This window comes from Mustela nivalis (genome assembly GCF_964662115.1).
Source record: "Mustela nivalis genome assembly, chromosome: 2".
Lineage (NCBI taxonomy): Eukaryota > Metazoa > Chordata > Mammalia > Carnivora > Mustelidae > Mustela > Mustela nivalis.
In genome coordinates, this window is record NC_139021.1 from 19,240,748 (window position 1) to 19,262,951 (window position 22,204).

Here is a 22,204-nt window from a genome sequence, read left to right on the forward strand (position 1 = left end):
TAAACAAGCTACTCTAAAAGAAACATCTACTGGGGTGCCTTGGTGGCTCAGTGGGTTAAAGCCTCTGCCTTCAGCCCAGGTCATGATTTCAGGGTCCTGGGATCAAGCCCCACATCGGACTCTCTGCTCAGCGGGGAGCTTGCTTCCCCCTTCTCTCTCTGCCTGCTGCTCTGCCTGCTTGTGATCTCTCTCCCTCTGTCAAATTAAAAAAAAGAAAAAAAAAAGAAACATCTACTGATGTGGCCATTCTAACCTTTCTTAGTTTGCTAAACACAATAGCTTTTTTTTGGTTTGTTTGTTTGTTTTTTTATTTGTCAGAGAGAGAGAGGGAGAGAGAGCAAGCACAGGCAAACAGAATGGCAGGCAGAGGGAGAAGCAGGCTCCCTGCTGAGCAAGGAGCCCAATATGGGACTCGATCCCAGGACCCTGGGATCATGACCTGAGGCAAAGGCAGCTGCTTAACCAATTGAGCTACCCAGGCGTCCCTGAACTCAATAGCTTTTTAAGGAACAGCATCTTCTCAAACTCTATCAGGCATCAGTAAGCTGCTTCCAAACCCAGACTGGTCTATCCTCCCATTTAGGGTCAGAACTGATCACTGATATATTACCCGTATCAACTGACAAGCAGCCATAACAATAGCTTCAGATAACTTTTTAATGCACAGAATGAATTAGAGATTGTTCAGTTAGCCTTACTTGAGTTCCATCTGCACCGATCTTGTTCAGGGCTCCAACAGTGCTGTACAGAAAGTTAATGATCTTATTGAAATTCTCATCTCCAATACTCCAGGATCCATCCACCATAAATACCAGATCTGCCTTGGCAGCTCTGCATACTGAAGAACAGGAATGACATTTGAATTAGAGATAAGAGGAAAGCATAGTAGTTATTACAACCAACAAAGCATATGATGGTTTCCTTCTGGTAACTACAGTTCTTTCCCAAAGGCAAGGTATATATCACATTCTAAGTTTTTGCTCATTATACTTCCTAACAATCATTTCTTTCCTGTAGCCAAGGGGGAGCTACACTTCATGACTGAGAAGTTTTTACCAAACATATGGAATTAGGGAGGGAAAAAATCCACCAATCTCAGCCCCTCAAAATAGAAAATGAAAAATAGAAAAATGAGGAACCAAAGTGATATAGAATAGAAATAGAAATAGAAAATGAAAAATAGAAAAATGAGGAACCAAAGTGATTTAGAGACATAAGTAGCAAAACACACTCTCTCATACCCACTTATTAGAAGAAAGTCCAAGCTACTACTCTAGGTAGTAGGTACTCTGCTTATTGAGACAGTGATTTCAGAGAAATTCAAATTCAGAAGGAAGGCACAGGACATAAAGGAAGCAGATTAATCTCCTGGCTTCATTCCAGCCTTGCTCTAAAATCTGTCTATGCTTTTCTGCCGCCCATTGGTACTTGTCAAAAAATGTATGCTAATGCTAGCTCGGGGAGACTATTATCAATAGTTATTACTGATACCAAAATAGCAAGCAAAAAATACACCAACAAAAGGCTACTCCACCGAAAGCACTTTTCAGTAGTCCTTTGTTGGTACCCTGTGCTATTTCAGATCATCTATGCCTATCTTCTCCTTTGTAGTGTGGATCTTTGTGGTTGACTGTTTTATGATGAAATACACAATTTACTCTTCAATAATCTGAATCTTTCAATCTTAGGCCAGTTGCACATAAATATTCTATGAGATAATGTGCCTTTTTCTTTTCTCTAGGAAAAAAAAATTTCACTTGGTTTTTGTTTTATTAAGTGCAACTTCATCCCCTTAAAGCTATTTATAATATAGACTAAACCATCTCCAGGTGAGGTAATACTCCAGGGACAATAAAGATCTGGTAAGGTTGTTCTTCTAAGTTCTGAGATTTATAAAATTTTACAAATTTATGGTTTGAATTTGGAGCTGAAAGGGATCACAAGATCTGCTAACTCTAAGCTTATTAGAGAAAATGTGGTCCTCTGTTACTGAAGAAAAATGAAATCAAGATTAGATTTCAACTTTGAAATGAGAGCAAAGTCTATGTGAAAATATACTCAAAAGAAAAGTTTCTGTAATAAATCAAAGAAAAAAATACATCAAAAGGCATGAAGGGATTACTCTGAGATAGAAATTGTGTTCCTAATTTTCTTCCTAATACCCTTTTCTACTTCTTAATGTTTGTTTAATAAACAAAAGCAACAGAAAACCTGAACCTAAAAATCAGAGCATTATCGTATTATCCTTTTACCTTCTTTTGCTGGTGGAATGGTTGGAGGAAAAGTAGGTGGCTGAGTAGGAGGTGACTCTGTAGAGGGAAAAGGAACATGGATTAGCCATCATGTCTGTGGTGAAGAGAGGGAGGTCATGGAGTAATAATTCTTCAGGAAAGTCAATGAGTTTGACCATTGTCTTCTTGGAGAATTTAGGGAAGTTAGTGACTACTATACATTAGCCACGGCCTGTGAAAACTGGCTCCATCTTTCCCCTAAAACTCAGACGGAAAGCTTGAAATGCCCTTTTGCCACAATTCAGTTTACCCAGCAGGAGTCAATGTAATCAAACTGTCAACTACAAAGTGGTTCTGATAGTGATTTAAGGCATGACTTGCCAACCCATTTCAGATTAGTCTCTGGCTGCTTTCACACATACAATAAACTTTGTTTCTATTCTGCCTAAGGACTGACCATCAATCCTTGTTCAATAGCACTTTCCCCCTTCTCACCCTAAATCCCCAGGATGTGGTCCCCAGGGGAATCTGATTTGCCCTCTCTTCTGCTCAGACTCTATTTGGAAAACTTCCAGTTTTAAGGACCAAATAGCAAGACATTGGGAGGCTACCGTGTGTCCAGATCAGTTCAACCTAGTTGATAAGGGTTGAGAAGTTCATGTAATACGCAAAGAGTGATTGGCTAAAGGAACAGGGGGTAGGTACATGAGAGCTGTGACTTTTACAGCAGTTCATGTGGCACAGAGCAAGGAAATTATGGCATCACTAGGTAAGCATCCTAAATGGTACTATATTCTTTTCTTGTTCTTATTTGGCTCTAAAAAGGTAAGAAAAACTGAGAAAACTCTTTTTATTTCCCAGATTAACATGAGGGAAAACTCTCAACCAAGTATAGCCGTTCACTCTGAGACAGGTGAACACCAATTGGCTGGAAAGATCTGAGTTCAGGCAGACTGATTGCTTGGTCAGGAATGTAATAAAGGGGATTCCTTCACTGGCAGAAAGGTTGAGAGATATGAATTTTAATTTTAAGCCTTCTTCCAATTCTCAGAGGCAATAAAATACAATTCTTTGAGTAAAATAATTTGACATTTTAAAAAATCAGGTAACTATATATTACCGATATGGAAAAATGTTTGAGATTAATTAGTATGTGAAATGAAGCAAGTCACAGAACACCATACTATGATCCTATTTGTGAAATGTCGAGAAATCTATCAGATATACATGTATCTGATATATATCAACATATCTCTATATCTCTATATAGATACAGATTAAATAGATAGATAGATTAGGGAGAATTCTGGAAGGAGACAAAGCTGTTACAAATGGGTACTTGTGGAAAGGAATACCAGGGAAAGAGGGAAGTCAACTAAATACTTTTCCCCTTCTGTTCCATTATTATGGATATCTATCACTTTTATTTTTTAAAGGCAATTTTTGAAGATTAAAAAGTATAATAAAAAGTGAGAAATCTTAATACCAAAACTAGAACTGTAAAACTTTCTTGAAAGCACCATAAAATGCTTCTAAAGCCAGATGTATTTATCTTAAAATCTGTGGAAGTAGTGGGTCATCTTTATAATGGGTCCATCTTCTTTATTGTGGGAAACTGAAGCATATCCTAAGTTCTAAGTCCTAGGAACCAAATCAGTGAGAAGCAATGGCAGACAGATCAATGTGTTTGGGCAGAACTTCTGACCAAAGACTCTTTTGGGTAGGAAGAACCACAGTGAACTGGTGACATATGCTTATATCCTCTGTGTGGCATATAGATGGTTCCTGTCGTCAGTGTGCGAGGGGCTGTCCCACAGGAGAGGGAGCAATCTTGATCTGCATTGATTCAGAAGGTTGAACTAGAGCCAGTGGGTTGAAGCTACCAGAAGACAGATATTCCCAACATAAGGGAAGCACATCAAACGGAGCTAACCCAATTAACCCGGGATGGGTAGTTAAGACTTGTGGAGCTAAGGTTAAGGGATGCTGAAGTAGGCTAGAGATCATAAACTCATATATTTTTAAAGGTCAGGCAAGTAACAAAAATGAGCAAAGAACCTGCATAAACATTAAGGAGAAGCAAACTTGAGAGCACATATAATGTGTAAAAGAGACAGCAGTTGCTCTCAGCAGATTGGCACCACAATGTGTGTGTCCTGGGTTGTCAACTCTTTCCGACTTTCAACAGATTCTTTAAAGCCTGGGTAGGGGGAATGTATGGCTCAGAGAAAACCTTTTTCACGGTGATATCGAACCCATGGCCATCAGTTTGTGACTTCTAGGGAGAGAGCCACGGTGATATCAAATACTTGCTCAGTAAGATACAGGTAGAAAAGTTCCTCAACAGGTTGTCCTGGATCTTTACCACCACCACACAGGATAAGAGAGCAAGTAGTTAATTTCTATTGCTGAGCAAAAAGCAGCTCAGAGATGTGGAACTGCTCGAGGCCACGATATTAGAAAGGGTCCCAATCAAGTTGTTTGACTTGAAATCTTGTGCATTACCAGGCCCCTAGTAACTTCAAATGATGTGATCCTCTATCTACAAAACAGAATTCTAATCAGCCATAAAAAGAAACATACAACGGACACATCCCACAACATGATTAACCTCAAAAACACATGCTAAGTGAAAGAGGGCAGATGTATCTTTGGAATGTCCAGAGAAGGTAAATGGATAAGAAAAGAAAGCAAATAGCCTGGGACCGAGGAGTGTAAATGAGTATGAATGAACTCTTTGGGTTGTGATAATGACTATACAACTCTTTAAATGTACTAAAAATCATTGAGTTGTACATTTAAAATAGGTAAATTTTACGATATATAGATTATCCCTCAAAACTACATGCAATATAAAATGTGAAATATTTTAGTGTTAGGAAATAAATCTTCATTTCAGAAAAAAATTGCATGATGCCATTTATTATGCTTTCACTGTCTGTTTTTGAAGGTCACACATTGCTGATGATTTCCTGCTGCCTGTGCCAGACCAACTGAAAGACCTTTACATAGACAGAACTTTCCAAATGTCAGATATATGACAGAGGGGTCACCAGGAAAACCCATCACCCACCACCTATTCAGATACAAATCCTCAGGGACTTCTAAGTTCCAGATACTGAGTCAAGCACACAAGTTTCCCCAGAATTCACTACAATCAAAACCATTTTCCTGTTAGTGGCCTTTACGTCAGGAATCTCTGATTAAAATCCATTCCAAGAAGTTCACACTCTCCTTGGTCTTTCGAACATGTAAAAAGTGCTTTGTTTTAATTTTATACTTTGCCTTTCCCTTCAGTACATCAGATCTGCAGCCAACTTGGAAAAAGTGCAAGAGCCTCTTAAGTAGGGAATAACTCGAGGGTCAGCCATTTGGAACATCTTGGCTCCATTCCCGCCTCATAGCTGTGGTAATATGCCATTGTTTGAATGTCAGGACCCGGTCCTTAAACTTCATTTCACACTCTGCATACCACAAACGTTCCTTATGGATATAGATCACAAAAAAGGTCATTGTTTCAAGCCCTTTGCTATCATATGGCCTTACAGTCCTTTGTGAAACATATGGAGGGTGGAAAAAAACCCATCCAGATGACATCAGTGGGCCATATGCAGTGAATTATGGGACCGGAGAAGAGGAAGAAAACTTGTATTACAGATATCCCTGGGCGGCAAAAGCTAACATTTTTCTAAATGGAATAAAGGTTTTGAACCAAAACAGGAGGCCTAAAATACTATTTGTCTATGGAGACAGGGAGCAGGAGAGGACACACTTGACTTACGTGTTTTTTCCATTATGCTGACACTGGGTCCCTCGATCTCCTGAAGCTTTGTGTAAACACTGATTTTATATTCTGAATCAGGCTGAAGTCCATAGAAGCAATGCCTGGTTGTTCCTCCACCCACAGTGGCTTCTTGCTTTTTTGTGTCTACCATAAAACAAAAGATACAGATGTGAAATTTTTAAAAACAGCTATCGTAGACGATTTGCTTCGAAAATGCTTAATAGGCATGGCCTTCAGGGCAAATTATACTTTTTTAGGTCTGTACCTTTTTCTAAAGAGTTAATACATCCACTGATTTTTTTTTAAATAATGGAAAATCACATTTTCATATGTTCAAAAATGAGAATAAAAGTCTCTTGAGATCAACCCTTTAATGGAAAAGTATTAGTGCATGTAATTGTGTGTGTATGTCATAATTGATCTTTTAGACAGGTGTGGAGGGGAGCATATTTACTTTTTAAAAACTAGAATATTCTTTTATCAACATGATTCTCCAGAACAGCTAGCCAATTACAAACTGACAAAAAGACATGTGCTTTTGGTCCCATACAACTTACTACCACGCAATAAGAAGCCCTTCCTGGCAGTGGCCTAAGAATATAGGTATGGTGCTGGGGCTGGCTAGCTTAGTCAGGAGAACATGAGACTCTTAATCCTAGGGTGGTGAGTTCAAGCCCCACACTGGGTGTGGAGCCTACTTAAAAAAAATAAAAATATAGGTATGGATTTAGGGATTATAAAATTCTAGGTAGTTCTGCCTGTGGATGAAGAGGTATGTTTCCAGGAGCCCAGAAGCTTCATCCAGGGTTCCAGACTATTTTCGGAGCTGCCACAAATGCAGGCAAGAGTTTGAAGTGGCACTGAGATAGCCAGGAAGTCCCCAGAATGCCCAATTTCCGGCATTCATTTCTAAATGTTACTCATGATTTCTTTTAATGGCAATGATGAGTCCTGGGGAGCTCAGAGAAGGCTGGATCCACTCTGAAAATCATTTTCTTTTCTTCTTCTCTCTCTCTCTCTTTTTAAGATTTTATTTATTTATTTGACAGAGAGAGAGTATAAGTGGGGGAGTGGCAGGCAGAGGGAGAAGCAGACTTCCTGCTGAGCAGAGAGCCGGGCGCAGGACTCGATCCCAGGACCCTAGGATCATGACCTCAGCTGAAGGCAGCCGCTTAACCCACTGAGCCACCCAGGCGCCCCTGAAAATCATTTTCTGTTCTTTCACAATCATAACTGAGTAAGTACATTCTGTAGAACTGTTTCCCAACTCCCAGTTCCAAAGTTCTTTTTGTTCTATCCAGAAGGCAATCATATCCAGCATCTCCACAAAGGACCTTCTCTTTCTTGTCTCCATGGCAGAAGCACAAAGAACCGAGTAGACCCAGTTTAACTGCTGGCTACTTTATAGCAAGATGGCTTTGCCTTCCTGGAGAAATTGATGCTGGCTCTTGGGTCTGGAGTCTAGGGTAGCTGGATTCAGGATATTTATCATTTTCTGAGGGCTTACTGTGTGCCAGGTCCTGTGCTGTGCATTTCATGAAACAGCAAAAAGAACGATAATGATAGCCAATATTTAATGAGCATTTATCACGTGCCAGGGACTCGTCTAAAGATTTTATACGTATCGACTCATTTGATCCTTATAATGTATAATTGTCCCCAATCTAAAGACAAGAAACTGAAGGCCAGAAAAGTTAGTCACCTAATCAAGTCCATATGCTAAGTAGCAGAACTGAAACTGAATTCAGAACTCTAAATCACAGTCTCAAAAGACGCGGCTATAATTTCCACTAATACATCATAAAATAGTGGAAGTCACATGTACAGTTTTTTTTAAATAAAGCAGTTTGAGAACTGCGGAGTACATAGGAAATTAAGCAAATGTGATAGCTGGCAGAGATCACAGAAGGGTTCCTGATGATTCAGTGCTTTATCTCGCCACCGGATAAAGCTGCCTTGTTGGGTAGCTTTGATTACGGAGGGATTTCAAAGGATTTTCTTCATTGACATAGAGTGTTTCTTTCTTTCTTTTCCTTTCTTTTCTTTTTTTTAACCACGCGGATAGTTGGTTAAAAGGAAGAATCACTACTACCATGAAAAGAACAATTATTTAAAAAGCTCTAGGGCATCTGGGTGGCTCAGTGGGTTAAGTGATTGCCTTGGGCTCAGGTCATGATCCCAGAGTCGTGATCAAGTCCCACATCGGGCTCCTTGCTCACGGGGAGCCTGCTTCTCCCTCTTCCTCTGCCTGCCTCTCTGCCCACTTGTGATCTCTGTCAAATAAATGAATAAAATCTTTTAAAAAATATATGAATACGTGTACATATCAATAGAAGCATGGAAAGCAACTGAAAAAAATTCACTACCCATTCATGACTTAAAAGAAACTCAGTCGGGTGCCTGGGTGGCTCAGCAGGGAGTCTGCTTCTCCCTTTGACCTCTCCCTTTCATGCTCTTTCTCACACACTCTCTTTCAAATGAATAAATAAAATCTTAAAATTAAAAAAAAGCTCTAGATTGAGATTTATTTCACCCATAGTCTGCATCTGTCTACTTAATGCCTTATAGAGCTTTATTTCTAGGAATTAAAAAGCCTGTGTTAAAAACCACATTGATTGAATACATTAAATATATTATCTGATGGTTAAAAAGAATTCCTTCCAAATGTTTATTGCAGTTTATTAAATATAAACAAAATATAGAAAGCTTAAAAATAGAATAGTACAAAACATAAAAAATGTCAAGTAGTAATTTTTCTGTTTCAAATGTATAACATCTATTAAATTTCAATCTATATTTTAATCATATGTTGGAACAAAACATACATCTATTACAACACACATATATCAGAACAAATAGGACATATGTCATTTAAAATTTGTCTACGGACAAAATCCTCTTTTAAAAATATAAATAAGATTTTTTTAAATGTAAATAAATTAAAGGTACTTGTTAAATGAAATTTAAAATTTATTTTTTTATTTTTATGATTGAGACTACAAAGGAGTTTCAAAAGTTAACTTTGTAATGTAATCTTTAGTAATATATTTGTTTAGAATGCATTAAGGTCTACTTTAGAAATTTTTCTATCATATATACTACCAAATGATGAAATAGTTAAAAAAATGGTTCAGGTGTTTGTGATATTACATCTTACTGTGACAGGAATTGGATAAGTGAAAAATGTTTTTAATCCCTGCACTCTGCCTTGCTCATGTCCAAGTTCAATCTGTGGTTCCTAGGCTCAAGACCCCACACGAATTCCTTCTTTCCAACTTTACCCACAACTTTGGAGCCTCTTGCAAGCTTTTGTGAGTCACCTGTAAAACAAACATTCTATGGCATGGATATTAATGCATCTCCATAAAAACTTCCAGGAACTCTCCAGGAATCAATTCTAGAAAGTGCTTTTCTGTCATCTCTATTTGTCATGGATACTCACGTACTTTATAGACCCTCAACAATAGAATATAAATGAATTTTACTGCTTAACAAACAAACAAAAAATTCAAAACATTGGAGAGCTGGAATAAGCACGTAAAATTATTGGGAGAGAGTATTGCTTTAATTCCCAATAAAAACAAAGAGGGGTTGCATGAATGGGGATGTATCCATGTTGCTTTTGGCATGTGTGACTTAAGTCTAATGGCTTTGCCTTAAAGGAAAACATTTAGACTGATCAAATGATGACTAATTTCCTCAACCTCTTGTGCCCAAGGCAGGGAGTCAATTTATTTTTTTGGAAAGGGGGAAGAAATTCTGTCTTTGTGCCTTCTTTTTTATGAAGCAAGGCTAAATACATTGTCTGGGTTGTTATTCTGCTAGTAATGATGCTACCAGCTTGACTCACCGAATGCCCTATGAGTAGCTACTGAGATCCATAAGCAAAGAATAGCCAGGATCTAGAATACTCTGTTGGAATTTTGTGATATAAATGTTTTCAGTCCCCAGGTCTCTCAAATACCCTGACCCACAATCATAATTTCACTGCTTCAAAAGCTTAATCTTGAGAATATGTTTTGTTTCATATTGTCTTTTGCTTTGGATCTGTTTTCTGATAAGGTAGGTCCTCCAATATTCTGTCATTCTTGTCAGTGATACCACAAAACTGGCATTTCAACCCCCAAAGACAGAAGACAAGTTGAGCATCCTTTGAAACCTTCCTTAAACAGTCTAGAAAGAAATTCACCAAGTTATGGAGATTAGGAAGGGAATAAGGTATTTGGGACCATGTAGAATCTGAATATGTGAAGTGAAAGGGAAATGCTATATCCAACATTGGGTGCCAAGTCAACTCAAAAATAGCTGGAGAAAGAGACAGAATGCCAGAGAACCAATGGAGAACCAATGGAGAACAGAACCAATGGAGGGTCTCACGGGGTTCTAAGCCACCCAAGACCAGCCAAAAGTCTCTGACTTTGGTCTGTCCTACCATTAACCCAAAGCTCACAATTTAATTTGGCAAGTGGATGAATGACTCAAACACAGATTTATTTCAGTCTCTCCTGAAAGGACCTCATCCTTCTGGTAATCTTTCTTTCTTCCTTTTTTTTTTCTTGGCTATAAAAAAAGTCATAATATTTATATGAGTAGAGAACATCTGTTGTTTTTGCCTGTTTTGCATCTATTTCCTCCTTCTTTGAATCTCTTCTTCCCCACTCTTGGTCTTTATGAGTTGAGAAGAACTCAATAACAACCTTCTTCTCCTCCAGATACAGAGATGGGAGACAACTAAGTCTGACCAGTCAGCTTATTTCATGCCCTTGAACTTAGTGACAGATTTAGGGGCGTGTGACCAAAGCCAAGCCAATATGACTCAATTCCTGGACTTTTGTTGGAATAATTGAGAAAGAGAAGCTCTCTTTTCACTCAAGAGACTGGTTAAGCTGTAAGCGGGGAGGGTGTCATTCTGAATCTGATTGGGGCCAACTCGAGAATCTGGCTGAGCACAAGCACAGAGCAGAAGAGAGCAAGACTCAGTCTTGATGGCATTGTTTGAACACTTAGATCCAGATGGGCTTGCTGTTCCAAATTTCCCAGTGTATTAGTGAGTTAATTGACCCTTTGCCTAACTCCCTTTTATCTGCATTGCTACCATTTACAAACAAACCTGAACGATACAGCCTGACTACTTCATTCACAAAAACCTTGGAAATTTGTAGGTATTATCTCAGATAAATGCCCTCAAAAAAGTAATTTTAGAGAAACTCAAGCCCAGAGAAGTTGACCAGCAATTATGGTTAAAACAGGGGTCTCTCCAACTGACTTCATCTCAGAATACAAATGCACATGACTAGACCATGGGGACTATGTTTAAGAGAGAGAGAGAAATAAATGGAGAAATGTACCTGTCAAACAGTAGGAATTTGTAAGAAGCATTCAAAAATAGGTCACTCTGGAACAAAGCTTTTCTCTATCACTTGTAAGAATTGGATTCCATGATTCCATTTCTAGGTCTCCTCTGGAGTGAAAGGACTAACATTTCTGCCCAGGCAGCATATGGAGCCGGGGGGTGGGGGAGGGGTGGGGGGGTGGGGGTGGGGGAGGGGGGGTTGGTTTACAAAGTTAAAACGAAGGGGATTCGGAAACTCCTCTCTCTGAGGAAGTATCTGCATCTGACCAGAAGTCCTCCAAAGCACCAGTCAGGATAAAGCTTGCATTTCTTTGTTAAATAAAGGAACTCAACCTAAAATCAAGCTCAAGAACAGATTCCTGGCTGCCAGAGGCAGGAGTTGGGGGTGGGGAGTATTGTAGGAGAAATTGGTGAAGGAGATCAAAATGTTAAAAAAGAGGAAAAGAAATGCAACCAGTACTTCTCTACTCGAGAGTAGGAAGACTATTCCTTGATCTAAACTATATGTTAAAATATTTAAACCTTCTCCCTACTGCTCTCCCTACCCCCAACACCCCTCTTTGAGGCTGTGAATTCGAAACTGTTGCTGTCCGTTAATTAATATTACTCAGTTAGACAACTGGCTGGATGAGATGTAAGCTAATTGGGCTCATAAATCTCCCAGCTGTAAATGTTGACGAAAAATCAATTGAGCAGCACTTTGTTCATTCTTGTTTAATTGAGGCTATCAAAGCTCAGTTGAAGAGGTTTTTGGCAGCCTGGAAATAACACTGATAGAGTACAAGTTATCTTCACTTGAAGATAAGAAGGAAATGTGGACTCATTTTTTTTCTTTTTCTAACAAAGCTCTTGGCTTCAGAAAGAGCTTTTCGAGGTTTTAGACTACCAGATCAATGTTATCAGATCCATCCGTCATATCCTCTGATAAAAATCCCAGCGCTAGTTTGCAAAATGCTAAAGACATTTAATTTAAAAAAGACTTAGAGAGCTCGCGGATTCCATTGATAGAGGCAGTTTTGATATATCTTTTTGTCAGTCTATGTAAATTTTATGAAAGACAATGAACATCCGTAGGAGCCTAGGTCCCTTCATCTCAACTTCTTAAATGATATAAAAGGTTAAAAAAATTATGGGATAGTTTGGGAGTGTGATTTTTATCCTTAGTATTTTTTTTTAAAGATTTTATTTATTTTATTTGACAGACAGATTACAACTAGGCAGAGAGGCAGGCGGAGAGAGAGAGAGGAGGAAGCAGGCTCCCTGCTGAGCAGAGACCCCCCCCCCCAGATGCGGGGCTTGATCCCAGGACCCCAGGATCATGACCTGAGCCAAAGGCAGAGGCTTCAACCCACTGAGCCACCCAGGCGCCCCTTTAGTATTTTTTTTTAAAGTCTAACAAATACCACGAAATGTCAATCCTTCTATATGAAAATGTGAATTAACTGGTTTTATAAAGATATATGAAACATAGCTCAAGATTTTATAATTGTTTCTCAAACAATTGCATGGTTTTCATGTGCTTTTGCTTAAACATCCCATAAATCATATTAAATACAACCACAAAATCCCCATGACTTGTTCTGACTTTGCCTTACTCACTGTTTATTCCAGAATAAAGCCACTCCTGAATGTTTAGTCATGCCATGCTAAAGGAATCTTTATAGGATCACACACAGGGAATCAAGGAATTAGTGGCTTAGCACATCTCTTGAGACACTGTCTTGGCGGGGGCTGGCAGGAGTCTCTCCTTGTGTTGCTTATGTTCTAGTCTCACATTCTCCCCATATTTCCAAATGCCCTCACCGCTCTTCTAATCTGTGCTTTCCACTCTCTGGATTGGATCCAAAGGGAGATTTCTATACTTTGGATGTAGTCCTACTCAAGACATGGGCTACTGAGCCCAGTCCCCTTCAGACCCCAAAATTAGCTCCTCCCGATTTTTTAAATGAGGAAACCATGATCGTTTGTCTATAAAGAAAGTTTTTTTTTTACCAATTTCATTACTCAATTTGAACGATTAGACGAATCACTTGGGATTCTACAGTGTCTCTAGCTTCCCCCCTAAATAACAAGACACATCTTTTCTACTGATAATACAAATCGGATCAAAGTAATTTTCTTTATTTGATCTCATCTTCTGAACATTATCCAAGCTGATAATGTGGAAACAGGATTAACCGCCCCTAAAAACTCACTTTTTGGGGATCAGGCTCTTGTTGTTGCTCTTGAAACTTATAATTGAAATAAACAGACATTTTTAGTGTTTCAACTTTGAAACTAAGTCCCAAATTACAGATGTACCTGAGAAAGGTAATGCTGGAAAACCTGCCCATGAGGGCATAAATATATCAAACCATCTCCTGAATGAGTTAGTTGTTCACCAACTATCCCCCAAAATAAAGAGTCAGTAAGAAAACGTTAAAAGTAAACTGAGATCCCCATGGAGTAAATACCAAAACAATAGCACCACATAATTCTACTGAGTGTTAGTCCTGGCGGTGTGTCTCTTACTACCAATAGCACCTAACATATTTTTTTTTTAAAGATTTTTATTTATTTATTTATTTGATAGAGAGAGAGAGAGAGACAGGGAACACAAGCAGGGAGAGTGGGAGAGGGAGAAGAAAGCTTCCCACTAAGTGGGGAGTCTTACGCGGGGCTCGATCCCAGGATCCTTGGGATCATGACCTGAGCTGAAGGCAGACACTCAACGCACTGAACCACCCAGGCGCCCAGCAACTAACATTTTTCTGGAGCTTAATATGTGCAAAGCACCGTTGCAAGTGTCTCACGTGGATTAATCTCAGCTTGAGCCTTATAGAATGCCACAAGATCGGTGTGGATATACCCATTAAACATATGAGAAAATGATCACTTAGAGAGGTCAAAGAGTTGGCTTAACTAATCATTCTGGCTCCCTATCCTGCGTCCATAATATAATCTTGTCTCCTCAAGAAGAGGGCCCTGGTCTAATGTTACGTACCTGTTGTCCACAGAGATTTGCACAGAACCGGGTACATGAGGGCCTGACAAAATCAGGCTTGCACTTACCCTGGAGTGACTCTATCACCACCCTATAGGCAGTGGCATGGCGTTGCACCTGCCACCGGGCACACAAGCTGGTCATCTGAATCTGGTCCGCTTGAAGATTGGTCACACCCAAGAACACTGGAATGAAACAAAAGCATGCCTATATCACACTACAGACCATGCCAGAAATGTCCCCAAGTCTGAAGTGAATGTTAATATAATGAAATTCTAATTCAAAGAATCCAAATTCCCATAGCCAGTGGTGGGAAATCCATCAACTCAGTAGATTAGGGCACAAAAGATAACTGGAAAGAGCAGTTGCAAAACATTATGAATAATAAGGTCTGTTTGATATTTGTAAACAAAAAAGGAAATATCTGTTCACGTGGAACAGACCAGATGTGATGGATGGTGAGATTCAGAGTGATTTTTAATCTTCCCTCTTTATTTATTTGTGTTTTAAAATATGCCACAATTAATATATACTTTAAAAAAAACATATAATGTATTATTTGTTTCAGGGGTATAGTCTGTGATTCATCAGTCTTACACAATTCACAGCACTCACCATAGCACATACCCTCCCCCATGTCCATCACCCAGCCACCCCATCCCTCCCACGCTCTCCCCTCCAGTTTGTTTCCTGAGATTAAGAGTCTCTTATAGTTTGTCTCCCTCCCTGGTCCCATCTTGTTTAATTTTTCCCTCCCTTCCCCCATGGCCCCCTGCCCTGCCTCTCTAATTCCTCATATCACTGAGACCATATGATAATTGTCTTTCTCTGATGGACTTATTTTTGCTTAGAGTCTACATGTCCATCAACAGATGAATGGTTAAAGAAGATGTGGTCTCTAGATATATAATGGAACACTATGCAGTCATCAAAAATGAAATCTTGCCATTTGCAATGACATAGATGGAACTAGTTGGTATTATAATACTTTTATAATAAAAAAAATTAAATATCATGTGCACTTATCAACCACTGAAGGAGATGGCTTTAACTTAAATAAAAGGGACAAGAAAATTGACAAAAAGGAAGTCTTACTCAAACAGGAGCAGTTTCATAAGGACTGGCCTTCAAAACATGGTTGAAGGAGATGAACATGTTTTTGAAAATGTAAAAATGAATGATTAGCACATTAAAATTATTAAAAAAATACACAGATTCCTATTCATCACAGAATATTGTGATATATAAAAATGACCCACAGAAAAGTTATCTGGGGGAAGCAATAAAAATAGTGTTTCTCTAATACAAGAAAGCAGCAAATATCTAGTGTTTATCATTTAGACCCAAGCAGAAAAGTAGAAAATGAGTATTTCCTTTCTCTAATGACCTCTGACTTTTGTCCACATCATTATCTCTTATTTTTTCACTCTCTGTTCACTACCTCCTATCATAAAAATAGTTTAAAATTATTTTTCAAGATGGTAAAAATAATCTTGTCTAATCAAAATTACATCTTTACATTGTTCCTTTCTGTTAGATCAGAGAGAGAAAAGCTCTTTTCCCAAGGCCAAATAAATAAGCCCTCCTATTCCATTTTTAAAAAAAAGGAAATCACTGATGATTTATGTCATCACGCTGAATTTCACAAACACCTCAAATTAATTCATTTGCATTGTATGGGCTTTTACTTTGCTTGGGAGAAAGAGAGAAAAGAAGTGAGAAGCCCATCTAATTTTTACTTTAAGGACAGAATATAAAATAATTCAATACTCTCTTTGAAGAAATATTTGGAATACCCAATGTATTTATTGAAGAAGAGAAGAGAGATGAAACAGAAGAAGGAGAGAAGCAGAGAGAAGAGACAGAAAGAGACAAGGCAGAGCAGGGAGAAGAGAGGCCAGTAAAAAATCACAGAGAAAGAAAAGGTGACCCAGAGAGAAAGAGTGATCTAGAAAGGAAAATGAAGATAAGCCAGTGAAGGAAAGAAAGGGGGTGGGAAGATACGCAGGGGATTCTAGCGGCTCCGAGGGTTCCTAATAGAACAACAGGAAAATCCCTTGGAGGTCACACCCCAGTGCCCAGAACGGCATCACCTCACCAGCCAAGGACAAGATCAGAACCATAGGCCAAAGCCAAAATGGATCTGTTGAAGACAGACTATTATTTCTTTTGAGATTTAAATGGATTCTATAATCCAGCCTTGAAGGTCTTACAATAATCCATAAAAAAAGATTCAGGAAGCCTCCTCGCATGTAAAGCCTGGCTCTATCTGACATGTCGGTGGCCGGGGGTCTGCTTCAGTATATGTCCCATTCTTGCATCATTCCATTCATCAGATGAATTACTTGGCGAGGGTTGAGAGTGACTTATGGGCCAAGGGTATAAAGCACAATCATTACAATAATAATAATAATAATAATGGTTATTCATGAGTGTTTGCCGTAGGGCCGACATGTTACCCTTTATTTCTGCAACCCTGCCAATCAGTCTATTATCTTCATTTTAGAGTTGAGAGAACTTGACCTCAGAGAAGTTAAGTCATTTGCCCAAGGCGACAGCTAAAATGTGGCAAACTGAAGGAAGACTTCTCCTTTTGACTCTCCTTCTCAGGTGTGGGGCACATGCATAGCTGAGAGCACTCAGCATGATTTTAACGAGCACACGGCCTCACCGGGGTTATTTCCATTATTTGTGTATTATCTTTAAATGTGTATTAAAAATACCGGTCTTCTGTTTAGGATAATTATGTGAGTTTTGAAAAGTATTTAAGTTAAGAAAAAATGTAAGTCGATTTAGAGAAATATATTAAACAGATGGTGTGGAAGGAAAACAAACATGAGGAATATGGAACATACGTGCCGGAGTTTGGAAAACATTGCCTTATACCATGGGTGTCTGGATGTGGTCTATGCCAGTGAGAAGTCCCAGATGGTGTGCAGACAGCATGAAAACCCTTAAAAGGTACAGAAGAAAGTCCTTTTTGTATCTTTTATGGGTGGCAAGAGTGTGTCTGTGTGTGTAGTGGGTGTAGATACACATATGTGTGTGTGTGTGTGTGTGTGTGTGTGTGTGTTCACTAAGGGGGGAGGGGCAAAGACTGCCCTTTGAAAAGGCAAACCTCCCCCACCCTCCCCTGCCTCTGGCCCAACTTTGACTGGCGTTGGCCATGTCAGGCTAAAGACTGGTTGGAAAATTTCACCTAATATGAAAAATGCCAAGGAGACTTTCCAGAAGGAAATCCTATCTGTCACCATCGAATATATTTAAATGGCAGGTTCTGACATTGGGCTTGCCAACCAGGACGCCGAACTACAGCCCTGAGTGAGGCGCACACCTTTCTTTCCACGAAACACCATCCAGAAAGGGTAATGCTGAGGAAAATAAAAACCAACCGCCAAGTTGAAGCGGGGGTTGAGTTACAGTGAAAGCAAAGCAGCAAAACCACATGCAGGGGCTGAGGCAACAGGACACCAGACTTACGAGTTTTCACCACGCCTGTTAGGGCATCACTGAAGCCTGAGGCCTGGGAAGCAAATATTTTCACATTGTAGTCCATTCCGCTGAGGAGGTTTGTGATAAGAATGGTATTAATGCCAGCTCCCACGAAAGTTTCCAGGGTTGGGCCAGCAACTAAGGGAGAAAGAGTGATTTCAGTTGCACTGGAATATAGAAAAATGGAAATACTCTTGATAGGACTTGTACTGGTTCAGCTGTGTTTCAGTTGCTCAGGATTACACAGAAGACAAGCAGAAGAGCTGGGATTTGAACCTAGCCCCGCCTGGCTCTGAGACTGACACACCATGCTAGGGCTCTTTTTAGGGATCTAGTCCTTTTTCTCAAATGCAATTCTTTCCCTAGAGCTTACTGAGAGGAGCTGGTCCACCTCTCATTCTACCGTGCGCCATTTTGTAAGGCCTTCACAGTGGAGCGATAACATTGCCACAGGCTTCCAGACACTCGGTATACTGAAGAAGTCATTCTCAATTATTCCTTTTCAGACACCCAGCCTTGTCCCCAGCAGGCATGCAAGACACAGTAGCAGCAAATTCTATGGATACTATGCTGTACTTTGCCGCATGGGGGTCCTGCGTAATTGCTACCACTATCAGTCCTACCCCCTCCTCTTAGCATTTTTCAGAACCAACAGATGACACTATTATTCCAAGGCCCTTGACCAGCTGGCTTCTTTGGGTCCTTACATTTTCACCACTTTTTCAGCCCAGTGGAGTCTTTGCTTTAGCACTAAAAACATTCCTTGCTAAGTTCCATACAAACTAATTTACTTCCCGCCTTTCCCCATCTGTGCTCATTCTTTAATAGTCTTGAGTTACTAACAAGTTCCTAAAATACTCCTTACTCTACTTCAGAAGCCCCTTCCAACAATGTATTTCTATATTTCTGTATGTATATGCTATCTCAGTAGTGATTTTCTCATGCACCAAAATCTTAACTCAGCTGACCACATACAAGTCTTCCATATGACTTAGAGCAAGATTTCTCAACCTCAGTGCTATGTACATTTTGGGCTGGATATTCTTAATTCTGGGGTGGTAGGGGCAGGTACTGTGACTCTTAAGATGCTTAATGTTACCTTCCAGATGCCCAGAGCAGCCCTCTACCCTCCCAAGTTGTAGCCACCAAAAATCTCTCTGTTGGGCAGCAAAACTGCATCAGTCAACAACCACTGGCCTAAAACAAAGCAATTTTCCCCAGAGAATCTGATAAATATTTACAAAATGGTCCAAAGCACGGATCTAGCAAGGCTGTTTTATGAATTAAGACATACTTCAGGCCTAGAGAAAAGCAACCAAAAAATTGGTGATGGGTTGCAAAGAATCAGTCTTGAGTTGGCCAACGCGTCCATGATATATTCTTGCTAATTTATTTTCAGTTCATAGAGATGTTTGTCTGGAGAAACTGGAGGAGGGGTATTTTACTTGTATGGGCCTGGATAATAGGACACAATAGAAAAAGCTGAACATATAAGATGACATACTGAGCCTTGTGTGCTCTTTGTGGGCAGAAAGAGTTTTTTCATGGTCCAAAGAATAGTCTTTAAATTTTCTTGCCAAATCAGTAAACATCATTAGAGAAACTCTTTCTTATGAATAATCAGAGTCAAAGGCCCAAGTCCAAAAAATGGACAAGACCCCCCTCATATCTATTTTTAGTTTTCTGTTGAAACTTCACAGAAGTGCTGAAAGTCAGGAGTTAATAGTGTAACAAGTGCCTCGTCTCTCCAGACATATGGACCAAGGCCATGATTGCCTTGGTTTGTGCCATTCTCCTGCTTTCAGGATGGAAAGAAGCGGCAGGTAAGGAGAGAGAGATCCCCTCACCAAGACAACTAAGAGGCTGATGGAAGAGCCTTTTATAGCCACAACCTGAGGGGTCTGCGGCATTTTATAGTTTCCAAATTTTATACATTTTCCAATCAAGTTTCCAAAATAAAGAGACTAAGAAGTTGGTAAGCCAACTTTTCCCTACTAATCCAAGAAGTCAGTCAACTTTCTTTCCTACTAATCCAAGAAGAGGTAGAAGAGGAGTTAGAAATTAGAGATTCTGAATGTTTAGGGTTTACATATCCAATGATCCATAGAAGCTTCCTACTCCCACCTAGTCAAGGTGTCCTTTGACTGGTTCCTTGTATGGGAGGCGCCTAGGTTAGGTACATAACAAGGATGAATTCTGCTCATAAATGAGCCCAGTTATTTTTTAGGTGCAGTCATGACTTCATTGTTCTGATAATATCTACCCTAACACTGACCATACGAGGAAAAAAAATTTTTTTTCAAACAAAGTAAGGCCCTTCCCACTTCTCGAAACTAAAGATAAAAGCAAAGATAGACAGGAAATTAAAACAAAAATGATTTATCTTGAAAACCATTTCAGATGCCTAATCATGGTAACAATATGTATATATTTTTTTACGAAGCATTACTTACCACTAACAGGTTTGTAGACAATCCTATAGCCCTTTACGGGGGAAGATGGGGGATCCCATGTAATACGCAGCCTGTTATACCATTCTTCTGAGACCCGTAAGTTTTGGGGACCAGAGGGCGGCACTGAACAGAGAAAAGGAAAAACTGGTTTCGTGTGGTTTCCATCTTACCAAAAGACACTGGTAATAAAATCCAAGCTAGCGTCCCATCACGTTAAAAATATTTACACCTAAAAATGTATTAACACACAGTGCGATTTTGAGAGTCTGGGGTTGTTCAAAAAATTAAATATATAGAAAGTAAATTCTTGGGGTGAAACACTTCCATGTGAAGATCAGTAGTTCACTGAAGGTCATTCTCATTCCTTTTCTTCAGTTTATTTTGAGTGAAACTGAATTGAATCGTGTTTATTAAACAGTTCTGTCTATATACCACTGTGTTCCACTATCAAAGTATGTTTGTACAGCAGTATCAAGGGTGCACGCCCAGTGGTAATGATGGTAACTCGAGGAAGGAAGATTCTGGTGATTTTTTTTTTTGCTTTCATCTTCATGCTGCCTACATTGTTTGAAACTGTATATTGTTGTTCACCAATTTTTTATCAAACCATTAAGCCATCGATGTGGAGAGCCTTTGTAAACCATCGCGCACGCGGACAGATACCATCGTCATCATTTCTGTTACTGTTGATGGAGTGGAGCTGTGTGGACTATGGCTTAAAATGGGAAGACCATCCACTAACACCTGGAAATAATTTTACTACGTAGATATTGTTACAGGACGTGATATTTCTGCAATGGGATTTAAGTCATAGTTCTATAGTGAAAGTCTTTACAGGGTTTTTATTTGTGTGAGTGAATATATTTGCTCATCATGGAAGTTTTACATCTTATGTTAATTTTTTAAAAGATTTTATTTATTTATTTGACACACGCACAGAGATCACAAGTAGGCAGAGAGGCAGGCAGAGAGAGAGAGGGAAACAGGCTTCCTGCTGAGCAGAGAGCCCGACGCGGGGCTCGATCCCAGAACCCTGAGACCATGACCTGAGTCGAAGGCAGAGTCTTAACCCACTGAACCACCCCTGCGCCCCCATATTATGTTAATTTTTAACATAAGATAGTTAAAAGTAGGCCTTTGAGCCCAGGTGAGCAGTAATTAGACGGAGCCCTTTTGCCTTTTGCCTAGTGCCCCCCTTCTCCCCTTTTCCCCTCCCCTCTCCATGGTGGCAGGGTTTATGGTAACTTTATGGAACATTAGAGTGTTAAAAATAATCCAAAACCGACTCAAAACCAGAGAATTCACTACACTTATTTGAAACCAGCAACTACAGAATTTTAATGACTTGTACACTTCTTTGAAAAACCCCCACTTCAGTGCCCAAGCACAGAATTCAGGCCTTGCCACCATTTTGCACCTAGTCACGTGTAACTGTTCAGTGACTGTGGTAGATTAAAGCTGGGTGCTGGATTTTTAAAGCCCCTTCCTTCAAATCTGGGTGGGTTCTGTGAACACCTCACCCAACAGACTCCAGCAGAAGTGACCCTGGGCCAGGGCCAAACAGAGCCCTTAACTGTCCTGACAGTTTCCACTTTCTACCTCTCAGAACTCTTGCTCTCAGAGTCCTGAGTCATCACGTACGACCTAGGACTCTCCTGCTGGAACCAGCACATGGCAAGGCTTGGAGACCACATGGAGAGAGAGGCCTTCCAAGGGTCCCGACCAACATGCCAGACATGTGGGTAAAGTCGTGTTGGATCCTTTAGACCAACCCAGTCACCAGGTGACCTTAATCCATACCAGATGGAGCAGAATTTCCAGCAAGCCTGAGCTAATTCCCTGACCTACAAAATCATGCACTAGAATAAAATGGTTCCTATTTGAAGCCACTGGGTTCTGGCATAGTTC

General features: G+C 39.7%; 1 protein-coding gene across 2 annotated transcripts in view; it reads right to left on the reverse strand.

Moving 5' to 3' along the window:
- The window catches only part of COL14A1 (collagen type XIV alpha 1 chain), a 217,279-nt gene that overhangs the window by 94,998 nt on the left and 100,077 nt on the right, over positions 1 to 22,204 (reverse strand). For both annotated transcript variants that reach the window (XM_082721773.1, XM_082721774.1), the window contains exons 21-26: positions 20,297 to 20,419; positions 17,832 to 17,981; positions 14,420 to 14,536; positions 6,013 to 6,159; positions 2,253 to 2,309; positions 699 to 838 (exon numbers count right to left, since the gene is read on the reverse strand). In XM_082721773.1, coding sequence (XP_082577899.1) covers positions 699 to 838; positions 2,253 to 2,309; positions 6,013 to 6,159; positions 14,420 to 14,536; positions 17,832 to 17,981; positions 20,297 to 20,419 — 734 coding nt within the window. The remainder of the gene's footprint in view (positions 1 to 698; positions 839 to 2,252; positions 2,310 to 6,012; positions 6,160 to 14,419; positions 14,537 to 17,831; positions 17,982 to 20,296; positions 20,420 to 22,204) is intronic.